The sequence below is a fragment of the Armigeres subalbatus genome, chromosome 2 (assembly GCF_024139115.2).
Source record: "Armigeres subalbatus isolate Guangzhou_Male chromosome 2, GZ_Asu_2, whole genome shotgun sequence".
Taxonomy (NCBI): domain Eukaryota; kingdom Metazoa; phylum Arthropoda; class Insecta; order Diptera; family Culicidae; genus Armigeres; species Armigeres subalbatus.
The window spans coordinates 1328994-1348680 of NC_085140.1; the positions used below are offsets into that span (position 1 = coordinate 1328994).

A 19687-nucleotide genomic window follows, 5' to 3' on the forward strand; every position below is an offset into this window, starting at 1 on the left:
TATATATATATATATATATATATATATATATATATATATATATATATATATATATATATATATATATATACAGCGATTCCACGGGAAAAGAATAGAGTTGAAAAAAAAAGTTGTCCAATTTTGCTCAAAATCGCTTGGTGTGTTCTTCATCGAAAATAATTAGACCCGTATTTTTTTATTTTTTTTATTAGGGTGACCATGTTCGATATAGGGTTACCAGAAAAATAGCTATTTTTCGAAATTTTTTATTTTTAAAAAATCATAACTTTTGAACCACTGGATCGATTTGCAATTTTTTTTATGGATAGAGGGCTTATTACTTCAAGTTCTTACTAAAATTTTTGGTTTGGTGTATTGGCGTACTCAAATTTGCTAAAATGGTCAAAATATTCGTTTTTTAAGATTTTTTAAATGTTGGACCACAACGACTATATATTTTTATATTTTTTTATGAAAATTCAAATATTTTTACATAACATATCAAAAAATTAGAAATGTTCATCGAGCCGTTTTTGTGTAACATTTTTTTGAAAATTTCAAGTTTTCTGAACATACACACATGGAATGAGCATAATTTTCCATCACTTCAAAATAACTGCGGGAATCATTCTGTTGAAGTTATCAAACTTATTCCTAATAAATTCATGATAACCATGTGTACTAATCTAGTTTTATTTGTGAAGTAATGTACCTATCAAAAGTAGGGGAGGCTTGTCCAATTCTGACCCCATTAAATGTAAGAACTATAAATCACCCTCACATTGTTTAAAAGCAGAGACCAACATTGCTAGGGTTTACTCAACCATGGTTTACGCTTTAACTGGAACCACAATGGTCCGTTAGCGTCCTAATTCAGCATGAGTACTCATAAGGGTTGCAGAGGCACTCATGCCGAATTTGAGTGGTAGCGTAAACCACGACTGAGTAAACTTAACTATTTTGAATTATTCCACAAAAGGGTCATTTTGAGTGAACCGAACTGAAACTAGAATATATTTTTTTAGCGTGTAGATTTTATTTATATTTAGTGAAGTTGAAAAATCAATTTTGAAGTCCAAAAACACAATTTTTCCGACCAATGAAATATACGCTGAAATTCTTTGTGTAATGAATGCTTTCCATTGGTATTATTAAAAATTTGGCAACCAGCGCTGTCTGAGAGAATCTTGGCTCTGCTATATTGAGGAATGGTAGCTCAAATCTCAAAGCTTTAGACTACAAGCAATGGTTTTCTCTGATTACCTTAAATTAAAACTCAGCATTTAATTTGATTATTTTTATTTTCATAATTCATCAAAAAAATATTACATAACAAAATTCTTACAATTTAAAACACTTTTCTTCATCTGAAAACGAAAACCGTTTCACGATAATGTAATTTTCATTTTGTGGCTTAAAGTACCCAACAAACATTCACTAGTTGAACTAACATCAGTGTGATGATTTAATTCAGCGCTGTGTTGAATTATGTCTGTACTATTTCTTATCACAACTTCTGTTCAAGCTTTGTTCACACTATTTTGGCGAAGTTATACAACTACAACATCTCATTTTGAAAAACAACTTTATTAACTGATTCGTTAAACCTTCAATAAGCATTTTACTAAGCCTCAATTCAGCTACATGTGAATTCTTCGAAAATAATAACGCATAGAAGGTAACATCATCATCAAGATCTCCAATGAACGTATTTTGAAGGAATTGCTATTTTCATATAATCATTTTAAAATTTTCCTAAATCGGGTCTCGAACTGCTGTCATTTGATCATCCGCCGGTAACGTTGTCATCCGCGCCATCCTTGATTTGTTAGATATGGCTCACTCAATGCATAACATAAATAATCTTATTGCTGAATATGAATCATAATTGGACTCTTATTCACTAAGTCAATCTGTCAAACTACGGTTTATTAATAACTGTACAAGATTTGTATTTCAACCATTGTTCAGGCAGTCATAACCATCGCACACTAGGAAAAATACGTAAAAATAATGTCGATAAACGATAAAATAAAATCCGTCCCCAATGCTATTTATGAATTTATGAAAATAAAATCAATGTATATTCGGCCTTCCTCAGAATCTCTTGATAAACGATTGCGGTATGATTGTCAAATGCCAAGATTATTCCAATTTCGCCGCAATAAAGATCAACATCCATGCGATAATATTGGGATCCCACACATCAAAGATTCAATAATTTTCCGACGTTATTCAACGGCGTTATGCCCGGCTTTAAGTAAATTTAGTTCCGCATGAATGCATGATTTTTCATTGCAGCTGTTTTATTGGTTTTAATCTCCGACAGCTTAATAAATCACGAATATAAAAGCTTGTCTTGAAAATAAATCTTTTTCCAAATTTTCCAGATCTAGAATCCAGATTTTTTTCTCAAACTGAAAAAGCATAATGTTTTTTCCACTGTGCGGTAGATCAGATAAATGTGAAATCCAATGGTTAAGAAGAACAAAGGTTAAGAAGGATGGCTAATGCTTGCTTATTAACTTACTATTCAAACTGAATTCGACCACCCTTTCAGAGCATCACATCACAGTCGAACAGAGAACCTTAAAATCATTAGTTCAGCACATTGTTAAACTTCCCCAATGTGCTGATATGTGATAAAACGAAAACGCCAGTTCGACTTCAAATAAAGGTAGTAAACAAATAAATAAGCCATGTCGAATATTAGTTAGATTAAATGCTGAAATGAAATGTGTCTAGCGAATTATTCAGCATCCATTTTATTCAGCTACGAAGATCACAAATAAACAACAATTCAACCTAGATGCTTGTTTGTAGCTTGTCGTTGTTTGTTGGGTAATGAAACGATTGTGTCCCAGAGATTTGTTTTACACGAGTATAACGGTTCTTTATTTTCTTTTCCATTGCATTGTAATCTTTTTCGGAGAAAAACTCGTAATACATGATAAGAAAATTATTTTGAGCTTTTTAGTGGAATGTTTTCACCTGTCATAAGACGAGTTTATACAATCCCATTGAATTCCACCACTTAATTGTATCTTGACAGATACGTATTTCGACCTCAAAAGTAAGGCCGTCTTCAGTGTCTCGTACTTGACTCGACTCAAGTCGACTCAAGTCGAGTCAAGTACGAGACACTGAAGACGGCCTTACTTTTGAGGTCGAAATACGTATCTGTCAAGATACAATTAAGTGGTGGAATTCAATGGGATTGTATAAACTTATGACAGGTCGTAATACATTTTGGAATCTACTTTAGAAACAGCCCAAGAGTAAAGTTCGTACGCAGTTGTAATATGATGGCCTTGTAAACTTGCTTTTGAAGCGTTTCGCTTTAGAACACCTCCTAAAGCGTCACAAGGCCCTTTTCCATGGCAAGTGGCAAAAAAGTTCCACTCTGCTTTAAGACCGAAGTCTTTGTACATGTGGCACAAATTGAAAGCAGTCATCTTATTTTTGTATTGACTGCCTGATCCATCAGAAAAAAAATGAATATTTTTCAGGTAGAGTAGAGTGGGGCAAGAGTGCGCGTGGGGTAAGAGTACGTTTTCGATTTTTTGAAGTAATAAAAAAAGATAAACTAGCAGCATTGCATCAGTTTGACAGGTATTCTGGCCAACTATTACCACGTGTAATTGTAAACGATTTGAATAAACAACAAGGGAGATATGGAGTTAGTTAACTTTTTAGTCATTTTGCTAAAAATAATTGGATTTCCGCAACTAGTATTTCATTACCATATATACGTTCAATCAGGTGAACATTATACCATTTCAATAACCTATTGTATAGAGTACTTTATGGTACAGAACACCAATCCGATTGGTTTTCCAAGAAGTCAAAACCATTGCTTGAATCATTTTTGGGACTGTGGGGTAAAAGTACGCAGGAACCGGTGGGGCAAGAGTACGCATATGAATCTTCAAGTTATGGTGTCAAACCCGTATCTCCGGGCGAAATAAGACTTCTTCCAAAGCGTAAAGATCCACAACTAAGAAAAAAGAGACAGAATTTGAAATTATCACAAGTTTCTAGGATAAGTTGAAGTAATTCGGTGTTAGAAAGGACTTAGCGAACAAAGCACTGAAGCGAAATAATGAAATTGTATTAGGACTTGTTGTACACCTAAACATAGTACGAAAACACAATTCCATCTAAATGATAATTTCATTTAATCAAAAGAAACATTCATAAATTACGCAACGTTTAGCTGGGAGGGGTTGTGAGATGTGTGACGATCCATATAATTTTTAGAGGATTCATACAAATAGTGTAAGATAGGAGGGAAGGGGTGATGAAATAGCCAAATTTTACGTTACGTGATTGGTGGACTTTCTTTAAGGAAAATGCCTTTGTATACGCCACGCTAAACGTGATATATATTTTTACCTCTGTAGTTTTTGTATATAAATAAACAATGATTTTTCGTATGAAAGTGCACATTTTTAGGACCCCCTCCCCCTTTAAGAGTTACGTAATCTTTAAACATTCCCTAATATATGCTCATTAAACATCAATTAAATGTTATTAACTCTTATTTGAGTAAATATATACTTAAAGCACATGATTGGATAAATGCGTACTCTTACCCCACCCGATGCGCACTTTTACCCCACCGGTGGGGTAAGAGTGCGTTTTCCACTTGTCTTGCAATAAGGGTTCTACTAAAACGAATCTCAATAATTTCAATATTTTTTCCACTGGGTAACAAAAGGAAGAGTATATGAATCATCGACACTGATTTGATATGCAGAAGCTTGCTTCATAAGGGCCACATCATCGATTGAAAACTAAGTGCGTACTCTTGCCCCACTCTACTCTAAGGTAGCTTTTTTTTAATGAAATTCACACAATTTGTTATAAACAGCCGAACGGCAACATGGTTATGTTTAGTAAATTCTGCGATTGCTATGAAGCTTGTAAACTTTAAATTTTGTGCTTCATCTTTATAATATATGGCAAAAGGATGGATTGTGCATTGAGCGTTTGCCCAATGAAAACCTTGTATAGCGTCCTGAATAACAAAAGAGTAATTTTCAGAGAAGTCAGCAATTATAATGCAATCAGTTGCTTCCAAATTAATTTTAAGTTGTTTTAAGTAGTTTCCTTGTTGCTCTGCAATAAAATTATGCGGAGATAATTCGCTTAATTTTTCTAAAAATGTTTCCACATACTCTTCTGCATCCATTCGCATTGAATTTAAATGACAACGATCTGTTTGCCTCCATTGTTTAAATTCTAAGGAATCGACATTTTCAAGAGAATTCATCAGGTCATAATCTAGTGTCTGCGTACCCGGGCAATGATCACAGGTTTTCAACCAACATTTCTCTGTAGGATTTTCACAAAGTATTTTAAAAAACAAGTCATGATACGTTTTTAAATGGTTATGAATAAGTTTCTTGTCCTTAAGTGTTTTAAACATTAATTTAACATTCTGATGATAAATGCATACGCAGACAGTATGCGTTCAACTTGAACCAGCTAGAATACAATTTTTTGGGCGGCTGCTGGAAAACATTGAAAATCCAATTTTAAAAGTAAAATATTGCTCTTTGAAAATTGAATAAATTTCACGAAGGTTACATAAAAGTAACCTGCGCTGTACATGCACTTTTACTCCTGCCATATTTTTAATAACGAAATCCCTTTTCCCAGGACATGCTCTGCTTATCTCGTCACTATTATAAAAGTCCCTAACTACAGTTAGAGTATCATCGCTCAAAGACAACATATTTACTCTGGTCTCCGTTGATTCCAAAGAAAACAAAGATTCTGAAAACAAGATGGAAAAATAACTATTAGTTAGGAGCATGTTTCTTCATATAATGTAATACATAGGGGAAGTGCACCGGTTTTGGCCAACTTAGTGCCTAATTTGGCCAACCCTAGAAAATTCATATTTTTCCAAAAAATTCGATCAGTTGAATCAGAGCATCATCTCAGATTCCAGTTCGAGACAGCAACACGTACGGACGTGTTTTTTGCTCGCGCATTTTTTCGAAGTGTTTTTTCTCGTTCTTTCGCTGTTTACGTTTTCGCTTGTCGCGTTGGCGTTATTTTCTCCCGGACCCGTCATGGGAGACTCGGTGGCCGATTCGGTCGCTGGAAAAGTGCCTAAGCGCACTGCTCTTGGAGGCGCGGGTAACCCCTCCAAGCAGCTTTTGCAAAGCAACGTGTTCTCGCCGTTGCCGCTTGACGACGCCGGCAATCCGCCGAAACAGAGGAAGAAGCAGCAATCGCAGCTGCCGCAGGTGCAACCGGAGCGGAAGGAGAAGTGCCCGCCCGTGTTTGTGAAGGGCGATCCGCCGGATTTACGCCCAAAATTCGCCAGCTGATCGCTAAGGGGCTGAAATGTACTTTTCGGCTCTGCAGCGAGGGCGTGAAAGTGATGCCGGCCAACAGGGACCATCATCAATCCGTCGTGGAGTTCCTCGAGGTCCACAAGTATGAGTACTACACTCATGACCACCCCGGCACGAAGCCGCTCAAGGCTTTGCTGCGAGGACTTCACGACATGAAGGAGGAAGAGCTCCAAGCAGAGCTTGAAAGTTGCGGACTGAAGCCAGTAGCCGTCCACAAGATCGCTCGTCACGACAAGGCGAGGAAATATCGCGACCAGCTTTACCTGATCCATCTGGAGCACGGCTCCACTACCTGGAAGGACCTGAAGCTGGTTGGCGTTATAAATTACACCGTCGTTGACTGGGAGCGATATCGGCCAGTGCACCGCGATGTCACGCAATGCACCAACTGCTTCAATTTCGGGCACGGCACCAGGAACTGCCGCATGAAGCCGCGCTGCAACAAGTGTGGCGAACCCCATCCGACGGACGAGTGCGACAAAATGGAGGTGGCCGATCCCAAGTGCGCCAACTGTGGCGACAAACATCGCGCCACCACAAAGGGCTGCCCAAAGCGAGCCGAGTTCCTGGAAATCCGGAAGAAGGCTTCCACCAGGACTATTCCGAAGAAGAACCGTGTTCCCGTAATCAACGAGGTGAACTTTCCAGCCATCCCGGCTCCCGTCGTGTGATTCCGTTACTCCCACCGCTACAGCCGCACAAGCGACTGGCAGCGGCAGCGGCATCGGTCCAAGCTCCAACATCGTCGGCACCATCCTCCAGCGAATGGCCCCCGCTCCCTCCTCCTGGGTTCCGTCGACAGTCGGAGAACGAAGCCGTCCCACCGGAAGAATCTGCCCCGCTGTACACTCCGGAGCAACTGATGCCGATCTTCGCGCAGCTCGCCACTCTGCTGCGCAGCTGCAAAACCCGCTTCGACCAGATCTTCACTCTTGGCATGTTCATCATCGAAAATGGCTGCTAGGGTGGGCCTGGTGAACTGGAACGCTTGCTCGCTCAAGAGCAAAATAATTGAGCTGAAGGATTTCCTTGAGGAGAAGGAAATAGACGTGGCGTTCATCACCGAAACGCACCTAAAACCGGAGGTGAACATCAACATCCCGGACTTCCGCATCGTGCGACTCGACCGGCCGACCAGGGGAGGTGGTGTGGCCATCGCTCTTCGCTACAACATCAACTGTCGTCTGCTTCCAAGCTTCCAGCTCAGTGTCATCGAGGCCATCGGTGTCGAAATCACCACTTCGGTCGGCACAATCGCGCTCATCGCGGCGTACTGTCCAACGCAGGCCAAAGCCGGCGATGGATCATCGGCTGCCCTTCGGAGGACATCGTCAAGCTGACGCGGAGGCAAGGCCAGTATATCATTGCCGGCGACTTGAATGCCAAACATCAAGCCTGGGGCAACAGTCGCGGCAATCGAAACGGCACCATCTGGAGCAACGACATGGAGGAAGGCCACTACACGATCCTCAGCCCGGATTCCCCACTCGGCTGAGTCGGTCCGGTGCCCACGCAACGCTCGACCTCTACATAACAAACCTGGTGACCACGTCTCGCAACCGGTTGTATACCAGGAGCTCAGTTCGGATCACTATCCGGTGGTGGCGGAACTGGGCTCCTCGGTCAATCGGCACCAGCAGTTACGGCGGAACTACCACCGAGTGAACTGGCAGCGGTTCCAGCAGTGCGTCGATAACACCGTCGACTACGAGGTGCGTCCGGAGACGCCGGAAAGTATCGACCGCCAGCTGTGCGCCATCGAGGAGGCGATCACGGCGGCCCGAGAGCAACACGTACCGACGGCTCGGCAGGTAAGCAACTCCTTAAACATCGATACACTCACCAAAGATTTGATTCGATTGCGGAATGTCACTCGCAGGCAGTTTCAGCGTACTGGACTGCCTGATCTTAAACACGCTGCAATCGAATCACAAAATTATCAAGGCCAGAATGGTGGACCTCAAAAATAACGACTTCTCGAATAAGATCCGCACTCTCCCAGATTATGCTAAGCCGTTCTGGAAAATGACCAAAATTCTAAAATCCAAGCCTCGGCCCATTCCACCTTTGATCCCACTAGACAATAATGGCTCTAAGGATCGCTTGATAACTCCTGCAGAGAAGGTCGCTGAAATAGGTCGTCACTTCGTCAGCTCACACAATCTTGGGCAGAACATCGTCAGTCCACACGAAGCAGCCGTCAACGAGCATGCTAACAACATCCATTTGATTCCCAACGACTTCTCGGAGGAGTTGGAGATCTCAGCTGGCGAATTGACGGCCTATATCAAATCATCGAAGAATATGAAGGCCCCAGGCTCCGACAGCATCCTGAATCTCGAGCTCAAACACATGAGTGCGCCGTTCTTTGAGCACCTCTCGCTGATCTTCAATCAGTGTCTCCGGCTCAGCTACTTCCCATCGGCCTGGAAGTCAGCGAAAGTCATCCCCATCCGGAAGCCTGGGAAGGATCCTTCCTCACCAAAAAGCTATCGTCCCATCAGCCTTCTCTCAGGATTATCCAAGCTATTCGAAAAAGCTATTCATCACCGGTTACTTGAGTCTGCCGAAAATCTCAACATCTTGCTCGAGGAACAGTTTGGTTTCCGACGCGGTCGGTCAACTGTACACCAACTGACCCGAGTTACCAACGTCCTCAGACGGAACAAGTTTGTCTCGAAAACATCCGCCATGGCCTTACTCGATGTCGAGAAGGCATTTGACAATGTATGGCATGATGGCCTGGTGTACAAACTACAACGCTACAATCTTCCCAGCTACCTGGTGAAAATCATCAACAATTACCTGTCGGCAAGGACATTCCGGGTCTCAATCAGCGGAGCGAGTTCCAATGCGCACAACATCGTCGCAGGCGACCCGCAGGCACTATCCTCGGGCCCCTGTTTTCAATCTGTTCACCTACGACATGCCAGAACCTCCAGAAGGCAGCATTCTGTCTCTGTTCGCAGATGACACATCCATCGTCTACAACGGTAGAATGATCAGAGCGCTAGTGGCAAAACTCCAACGAGGCCTGGATGCCCTGACAGAGTACCTCACCAGCTGGAAGATCTGTATCAACGCGGCGAAGAGCCAGGTCATCATTTTCCCCCACTCAAAATCCCCTAAACTTGTTCCGCCTGGGGACTGTAAAATCATCCTCAATGGCACAACTGTGGAATGGGCCAATGAGGCCGGCTACCTTGGCTTGACCCTCGACAGCAAGCTTATCTTCAGGCAACAGGTTGACAAAACGGTGACAAAGTGTAACGTCTTGTTGAAACTACTGTACCCTTTGATCAACCGCCGGTCGTCATTGTCCCTGAAAAATAAGCTTGCTGTCTACAAGCAAATCATCCTCCCTGTGATCGAATATGGCATGCCGGTTTGGGAGAGCTGCGCTAAAACCCACCACCTCAAACTTCAACGGGTCCAAAACAAATTCCTGAGGATGATCCTCAACACCCCTCCCAGGACAAGAACATCCGAGGTTCACCGTCTGGCCGGAATAAAAACCTTACATGAACGCTTTGGTGAGTGTAAAGAAAAGTTTAGGGTCCGTTGCTTGCACTCGGACCAAGAAGCGCTTAGGGCGCTAGTTCCAATCTAGGTTATCAAATTTTTATTGTAAATATTAGTGTACATAGTAGTTAGGTTATCAAATTTTAAAAAACACACTAGCGCCTCCTGAAGGCCGTCATGATACATTATATTTTAAAAATTAAGTAGAAACATAAAAATAATAATAATAATAATAATTAAAATTGAAGTTGGAGGGCCAAGCCGGCCGATCACTGTACATGTCAAAAATAATTGTAAAACAAAAAATGTGTAAATAAAGAAGAATTTTACTACTACTACTCGATCAGTTGAAAGCAGCGTTGAACCGTGAGGGATATATCTTTTGTTGGAGATAATAAAACCCTCGCGAATTGCTTTATTTTTGGAGTTATTCGCAAAATTGGCCAAATTAGGAACATGGCCAAAACCGGTACAGTTCCCCTATTGTATTCGATTATTCTATTTTGTTGCATGATAGGCAACTGCTCTACAAATTGAGCTACTAGGTCGGATTAGGTAAGATTATACGGAACTGATGTTTTTTCAATTTTCTGAACAATCGAGTACAACTAGTATAACGTAGCAAATCATGATGTCTGAATGAACAAAAAGAAGAGATTATTCTACTTACCAACACTAGGAACAGCGTCAATTTCCGATGATCCAGCGACATTGGGATCGATTATTTCGAAACCACCATTATTGATGTTTGCTGGTGCGGCGAAATTGTTCACTCTAGATGGTCCCGCCACGGCGAAATTATTGGTGCCTGATGGTCCGGCAACGGCGAGATCATCAAGTTTCGATGGTTCAGAAACGGTGAGTTCTTGATTTTCACATTCTATATTAACTGCACTTGGAGCTGCTGGCTCGTTTCCTTTCTTGATAATGCGATAAAGTCGGCAATAGCAGCTATTACAAATGTAGGAACAGCTTTTATCCAATTTTATTCTCCTTTCCGCTGCATAATCATACAGTTTAGGAGTAAGTTTCCTGTAACAATTACTCCAAACATGGCAATTTGAGCATTCGTGCTTCATTGTATTAAACGTTTCTTCAGTAAGGCAACTGGACAATTTCACTGATTTATAGTCCCTTTGGGGATCATTTAGGTAGAGTGAACAAGGAAAAGGAGACAGATGAATCATAATCAAAAAAGAAAATACAATGAATTACCTGCATCAAAAATATTGAAAACATATAAACAAAGCAGGTAACCTATTGTATGGATTGCTGAAAACCAACCTTTTTGAAAAACGACATATTGCTTTGCCGATTTTGGAGAATGAAGTCATCAATAACAACACCAGACTATTCCGATTGAATTATTTTCAACTATTGCGATTCGTAAATTCTTCTAATAAACGAGACCAAACAAACACTCTTGAATAACATTTTCATACTTTTGATTTAATTTGAGCTATTTGAAATAGTGGAGAATAACGTTCATTCCATGTGTGTATGGGCAGAAAACTTGAAATTTTCAAAAAAATGTAACTCAAAAACGGCTCGATGAACATCCCCAGCCAGCAAGTGCGTGAGAATGCACATATGCCAGAGCAACCATCGGCCCCCCGGGCAGCCCATCGTGTTGAACGGGTCTACCATCCCCAACAAATCATCCGTCAAACTACTGGGGATCACAGTGGATCGTCACCTGACCTTCGCAGAACACTGCAAAAGGACGAAAGAAGCATGCAAGGTAAGAGGTAACATGATCAAGTTGATCTCCAGAAAGAGAACCCGAAACGACCGAGCTCTGCGCCTCCGTGTGGCAGATGCGGTCATTACAAGCCGCCTGCTGTACGGACTGGAGCTTACGTCGTTGAACCTACCAGAAATCACCCGCTCCCTAGCCCCCGTGTACAACCGGGCGGTTCGGCTGGTCTCGGGACACCTCCCGTCAACACCTGCGGACATCGCCTGTGCCGAGGCTGGCGTATTACCCTTTCGCTACAAGGTCACCGCAATCCTCAGTTCCAAAACTGTTGGGTACCTGGAAAAAACCAAAGCCACCCGTGACCCCCGCCACCTCCTCGACAGGGCCAACGCCGACTTCCGCAATAAAACCCAACAACAGCTACCTAAAATCGCCGGTCTCTACCGTCTCGGCCCCAGAAGCTGGGCTTCCAGTCCCCCGAAACTTGATATGACGCTGAAGGCTCAGTTACGAAGAGCACCCAACAGGCAGCAGGCACAATGCCTCTTCAGCCAGCGAATTGAAGACCGCTACCAGTCATCCCAGGTACGGTACACCGACGGCTCCAAAGCCATGGGCAAAGTAGGCATAGGCATCGAATCAAGCGACTACCCGTCCACATCTCATCGACTACTGGACATGTGCTCAGTATTTTCGGCGGAAGCTGCGGCTGTCTTCCAGGCAGCGTCCCTGCCGAGTAGCGGTCCGATACTCATCGTCACCGACTCGGCAAGCGTGCTCGCGGCCCTGGCATCTGCAACCAATCGTCACCCCTTCATCCAGGCAACCCAACAGATACTGCACGACGGCATCACCCTGATGTGGGTCCCCGGCCACTCCGGCATCCGGGGGAACGAGAGCGCTGACACCCTAGCGCACATCGGCAGAACGAGCCCCTTCCTCCGTCGTAGCGTCCCAGCTGACGACGTCAAGACATGGATCAAACACCAAATCAACTCGGCATGGGCAAACGACTGGAGGAGGCAGTGGAACGTCTGCCGCATGGTTAAAAATTCAACGCTTCCTGGTGAAGACCTCCCCAACCGGCGAGAGCAAGTAGTGTTGTCCCGCCTACGCACGGGACACACAAACCTTACCCATAACTTGGGAGCGACGGAATATCATCGCCGATGCACAACATGCCGCTGCAGGCTAACCATCAGCCACATCCTCAACTCTTGCCCTATATACGAGGAGGCAAGAAGAGCGAACAACATCGACAACGCGTACACAGCCCTAAAGAACGACACTGTCAGCGAAAGACTGCTGATCAACTTTTTGAAAGACTGCAACATCTTTGACGCAATTTAACCAACAAACCCCCCATCACCCAAAACACAACGAAGACCCAGCAATGAACAAGGAACCCCTTTGGATAAACGGAATACAAAACCTTCCACGGAACCCTGAACGACCCTCTCCCAAACCCAACGGACAACGAACAACGGAACATGCACCAAACATATATTTCAACTTTTTCTTTTTGGGCACCTAAATGGGCCACCCCCCCTCTAGAATAACAAATTTACGACGGAACCCATCTGGTCCAATCCCAGCACTAGAATAATAAACCAAAATGTAATTACTCCTCTTTCCCAACGAGACGAGCCAGCCTCGGGCTGAAAGTCTCGATAATAAAGAAAAAAAAAAAAAAAAAACATTTCTAATTTTTTGATATGTTATGTAAAAATATTTGAATTTTCATAAAAAAATATAAAAATATATAGTCGTTGTGGTCCAACATTTAAAAAATCTTAAAAAACGAATATTTTGACCATTTTAGCAAATTTGAGTACACCAATACACCAAACCAAAATTTTTAGTAAGAACTAGAAGGAATAAGCTTTCTATCCATAAAAAAATATTGCAAATCGATCCAGTGGTTCAAAAGTTATGATTTTTTTTAAAATAAAAAATTTCGAAAAATAGCGATTTTTCTGGTAACCCTATATCGAACATGGTCACCCTAATAAAAAAATAAAAAAATACGGGTCTAATTATTTTCGATGAAGAACATACCAAGCGATTTTGAGCAAAATTGGACAACTTTTTTTTCAACTCTATTCTTTTCCCGTGGAAACGCTGATATACATATATATATATATATATATATATATATATATATATATATATATATATATATATATATATATATATATATATATCCAGCTGCTCGGTAATGGCGGCATGTCGGTGTGTAAAAATCAATCGGCCACTGTACTTTTTGACACTAGCTGGAGGAAAACTCACTGGCGAAAAGGCCTTTTTCCCTTCCCCTCGACCACGAACGCCAGTGGGCTTTCTTCCAGCTAGTGTCAAACAGTACAGTCACCGATTGATTTTTACACACCGACAAGCCGCCGCAGGGGCTCTTCACCCCCCGAACGGTCACCGGACCGGTTGGTGAGGATTATCGAAGTACTCTTCCCGAGCCACAAGTCCCTGGCCTACTCCTGCGCTGCAAGGCGCTGAGAGTGTGGCCGAACTGGTGGCTCCGGTGACGAACGAAGAGTTACTCGCAGTGGCTAACACCCTTGCGATGAACAAAGCTCCAGGGCCTGATGGAGTTCCAAACAGTGCACTCAAGGCATCGATCATAGCGGACCCGAACATGATCAGGCTAGCTATGCAGAGATGCCTGGATGAGTGTCGTTTCCCTGAGAGATTGAAAAGGCAGAAGTTGGTACTGCTGCCGAAGGCCGAGAAGCCTCCGGGAGACCCATCGGCGTACAGACCAATTTGCCTGATCGACACGACGGGTAAACTGCTCGAGAGGATCATCCTCAACAGGCTCACCCCGTACGCAGATGGTACGGATGGCCTGTCGAGTAACCAGTTTGGTTTTCGGAAGGGTAAGTCCACGGTGGACGCTATCAACTCAGTGCTCAAGACTGCAGAGGTAGCGATCCAACGGAAATGGCGAGGAATTCGATACTGTGCGTTGGTGATACTGGACGTGCAGAACGCATTCAATAGCGCAAGCTGGGATGCCATCGCGCTCTCGTTACACCGGCTTAGCCTGCCGGTGGGACTGTACCGGATATTGGAAAGCTACTTCCAGAACCGTGTGCTGCTATATGAGACCGATGCCGGTCAGAGAAGTGTTCCCATTACCGCAGGAGTCCCGCAATGGTCAATCCTGGGCCCGGTACTATGGAACCTGATGTATGACGGGTTTCTGAAGCTAAAGTTCCCTCCTGGTGTGAAGATCGTCGGCTTTGATGACGATGTAACCCTAGAGGTCTACGGGGAGTCGATCCCCGAAGTAGAACTATCCGCAGAACACGCGATCAGCACCGTGGCGGACTGGATGAGTGCGAGAGGCCTTGAGCTCGCTCAACATTCTGCTGGACCTTGACAAGGCACGCCAGCGATGGTGAACGCTTCATCCACGAGGACCTTCGCTCGGCGCCACGGCCGTAATTACACAATGGTGGCTCGTTCGTCACGGCGGGCAGTCAAAATCACTCCCCTATTCCGGAGACAACAAATTCTCGGCTTCTACACGGAGCTACACTGCACACGCGACCAAAGTCACCCTTTTGGGTTTCTGAGACAGCAAATTTACACTGTGAAGGATACAAAAATTAAAATTATTTTACGGACTTTAACTTTTTGTCCCAAGTATCTTTCATCTCCTGAGCTCTCGATGTCTGGCGGCAAACGGTTTTATTCCTATTCTTCTTGTTTCTTTCAAGAGTTGTCATAACTCGCGTTGATTATGGGCCAGTGACATATTCCAGTGACCCATATTCCTATAGGCCTTTTCATGTGACACTGCCGAGGCTGCACTTGTTTACAACCGCTGAACTGGCCCGCAACCCCGAAGCTGTCACTTTCATAGAAGAACTGTCAATTGACGGTCAAATCAGCTGATTTTAAACGTCTTGTAATTTGCTTTAATAGATCCCTTATTGCAAGACATGTTCAAAACGCACTTTTACCCCACCGGTGGGGTAAGAGTGTGCATCAGGTGGGGTAAGAGTACGCTTTTTTCCAATCATGTATTTAAGTATATATTAACAAAAATAAGAGTAAATAACATTTAATTGATGTTTATTGAATGTATATTATAGAATGTTTAAAGATTACGTAACTCTGAAAGGGGGAGCGGTCCTAGTAATATAAACTGTCATACGAAAAAAAAACTTTGTGTTTATTATATACAAAAAAAAACCAGATTAATCCACCTAGCGGTGATGGTGCCTTTCTCGCGCTAAAAGGTAATAAATGTAGCCTTTACGCTTACACCTCGATGATGTACAAGAAAGGCAAAACAGTTACACCGTCTAATGTTATGATAGAAAAATTACACTAGTAGACGACAGATGGCGCTGCCAAAAGTTTCTCGAATTTCCTATGTTCGAATTTTGACTTTCGGACAATTTAGTACTATGTACATAGTACTATGAAACTGAACGAAGAGCATACTTACGCCTAAATGCCTGCAACACGAGCATCTTTATAGTACGATGAAATTGGAAGCCACGGATAAAATATTCATATATGCAAGGCATTTTTCATAACACATTATTGTTCTATGTGACTATGTCTCATCACTATTTTAATATTATCTATTTTTTGCAATTTGCAATTATTATGAAATTCAATAGTGATCAACAGCGTTTTAGTCTCTGTCGGATGCAACTTGTTGCAAGAAAATCGATTAAGAGTTTCTATGTGAAAATTTGGCTAATGTTTTTTATGGCATTTTGTGCACACACACACGCACACACATACACACACACACGCACACACGGACAGACAGACATTTGTTCAGCTCATCGAGCTGAGTCGAATGGTATATAACACTATGGGTCTCCGGGACTTCTATCAAAAGTTCGATTTTGGAGTGAAATGATAGCCTTTCGGTACAACTTAGTTGTACGAGAAAGGCAAAAAAACTACAGTGGTAAAAATATACGAGGTTTCCCGGAAAATTTGACCATTTCATCAACCCTCCCCGCTATCTTACACTTTTTGTAGGAATCCTCTAAAAATTCTATGAATCGTTATACATCTCGAAACCCACGCAGCTCAGCGTTGCGTAATTTGATTAACATTTTGATGAAATTGTGTTTTCGGACTTTGTTGAGGTGTAAAACAATACCAAATACAATTTTATTGTTTCGTTCCAGTGTGCTTTGTTCGCTAAGTCGCTTTCTAACACCAAATTACTCAGAAAAATATATTAGCTCTTTTAGTGGAATGTATTCAACCGTCTAAGACGAATTAAGTACTCTCAATTTAATTCCACCAGTTAATTTTCGTTATCTTTGCAGATACGTATTTCGACCACAACTGTGTGATCGTCTTCAGTGTCTTGTACTAAGTCGAGTCAAGTACAAGACACTGAAGACGATCACACAGTTGTGGTCGAAATACGTATCTGCAAAGATAACGAAAATTAACTGTTGGAATTAAATGGAGAGTACTTAATTCGTCTTAGACGGTTGACCAAATTACTTATCTTTAAAGGGAGAGTTTGTGATAATTTTCGATTTCTGTCCCTTTTTTATTTTCTGTCCTTTTTTTTATTTTCTTTGTTGTGGGAATTTACGCTGTGGAACTAGTCTTATTTCGGCCGGAGATACGGGTTTGACAACAGAACTTAAAGGTTCACATGCGTACTATAGATAGTAGAATCTATAGATGAGCGAAAGCATGGCTGAGTCGATTTTTTTGCCCGTGCACACGCGCATATGACGTCACAGCCCTTAACGTTTCCATTGAAATCGTGACGTCATGCTCGTTTGGAGACACGTTTGACAGTTCGTTTGGAGACAGAGGATTTATCTTCGCTCATCTATATATTCCACTATCTATAATGCGTACCCCACCCGTTACTGCGTACTTTTACCCCACAGCTCCAAAATGTATTCAGTTAATGGTTTTGACTTCTTGGAAAACCAACTGAATTAATGTTCTGCACCACAAAGTACTCTATATAATAGGTTATCGAAATGGTACAAGTAACCTGATTGAACGTATAGATGGTATTGGAATACTAGTTGCGAAAACACAATTATTTTTAGCAAAATGACCAGAAAATTAACTATCTTCATATCTCCCTTGTTGTTTATTCAAATCGTTTACAATTACACATGACAATACATAGTTGGTCAGAATACCTATCAAACTGATGCAGTGCTGCTAGTTTATCTTTTTTTATAACTTCAAAAAATCGAAAACGTACCCCGAGCGCACTCTTACCCCACTCTACTCTAATATATATTTCAGTTATCCAAATTAACAATTACTGAGGAATTGCTGGAAAAACGCTAAAAAATGCTTTTTTTCTAGGCCGACATTCGCATTTTTATCGAACGCATACTAACTCTGAACGTTCGAAGCAAACACATACACACTACACACGCACTTGATTTTTCACTTGATCTTTTCCCACTGTTTCCTTGATTTTATCACTCCTAAAACATATTCACTAGCTGAGTTTCACATTTTTCTTCAATCTTGACTACCAATTAATTCACTTCAAGTCCAAAAACTGTCGAAAACTGCTTTCCAAAAATCGAAGTGAGAGACAAATTTGGCAACCGTATTGTGAATGCAATAAAATGTGGAAGACTCAAATTCACTAGCGCAATAAGTGAAATGGTGAGTACAAAATCTACGCGATGCAACTTCATTCAATCCGAACAATACAACGTATTGACTTCTCCAAAGCCAGAATCACCAACACCAATGTCACAGAGAAACAGACGTCTCACTTAGAACAAAATGCAATCAAAATCATCGTCACGAAAACATTATCCCCCAATGCTAAAATCACTGTGTGTGGTCAAGCGGCAACCAGATGGCGGTAGTGCGCAAACGTCAAACACAAGCAAAATCGATGGAAGCGCCATCGGTGGCCGATTGACCACCTACATAAAATTAAATTAACCGTTAAAAAGGTGAACGATGGAACATGTGCTGAGTGAGACGTCTGTTTCTCTGTGCCAATGTCATTGTGCAGGATGTGGAAAATAAAAGTTGGTGGTAATCCAGTTGCAGCCAAACTATCACAAACACTTAGAGAGGAAGACTGTGGAATCACGCACACTTCCATTCATTTGGAGAAGTCAATACACCAGCCAACACGCAAACAAAGGTGTGCATACACAAGAAAATAATCATCTCTTCACCGTTGCCAGATTTATTTATTGGAAAAAATCATTGCCGTTAGTCGGATTGAACAAATAAACCAGACATAAATATTTAAACATGTTATGTAAGCTTCGGTTACATTCCAAGTGGTGAATAAACAATTTTAAACCGATAAATATCTATAGAATTTGATACACTGTGAACATGTGTTATGATACAAAAAAAAACATTTCGTCAAGTCTAGCAACATTATGCATCAGCTGGCATCACACCCCAGTTGTAAACAAAATGTATTTATCGCTGCTGCACTTTTCCGTATTAATAGCTGTAGTATCGACTATAGACACTATAGGTTCCATAGACGAGCGCGAAATAACGTTGGGTTATTAAGTGTGTGTTTCTACTTTTTCACAGTGTACCACGCGAATTTGAAGTCACACGCTGCGTTGCTTGGGTTGCAATAGTGACGTCATGCTCGTTTGGCTACACTAACTGACAGTTCGTTTGGCTACACTCGCCTTCGCCTCAGCTCGTCTATGGAACCTATAGTGTCTAATACTATATATCTATATATGTCTATAGTATCGACGATTCGATACTTATAATGTAGTGGTAAAGTAACAGAGCAAGGCACCTATGGAATGCACTCATACATATAGATCCAATGTAGACTACCTTGTAATGATGTTACACTAATAAAAATCCACACATTTTTATTGGCAAAAATCTAAAGAAATTTCCAAATAAATTTTATGTGTGCGTTAATAACCACCCGCTATTGGAAAATCCACATAAAGGTTATTAGTTAATAAGGGTTATGTGTGTTTCCACATATATGCTATGCAAATTCATATAGCCGTTATGTGGGAAATGCTATAGTCAAAATTTATGTGTGCGACACATAATGGATATGATTGGATTTTTGTCAGTGTAGAGATAGAGAATAAACGAGCAGTTGAATATTGACCGT

The 19687-nt window shown here is 41.8% G+C and overlaps 1 protein-coding gene across 1 annotated transcript; it reads left to right on the plus strand.

The window, feature by feature from the left end:
* The first annotated feature begins 11454 nt into the window (after positions 1 to 11454).
* On the plus strand, positions 11455 to 12921 carry LOC134208794 (uncharacterized). The gene has a single exon (XM_062684743.1). It carries the CDS (start codon positions 11455 to 11457, stop codon positions 12919 to 12921), a length of 1467 nt encoding a protein of 488 aa, XP_062540727.1.
* The last annotated feature ends 6766 nt before the right edge of the window (positions 12922 to 19687 follow it).

Bases quoted from the DNA above. Each gene is read 5' to 3' on its own strand.
- LOC134208794 (XM_062684743.1), top strand. From the start codon at position 11,455: ATGCACATATGCCAGAGCAACCATCGGCCCCCCGGGCAGCCCATCGTG.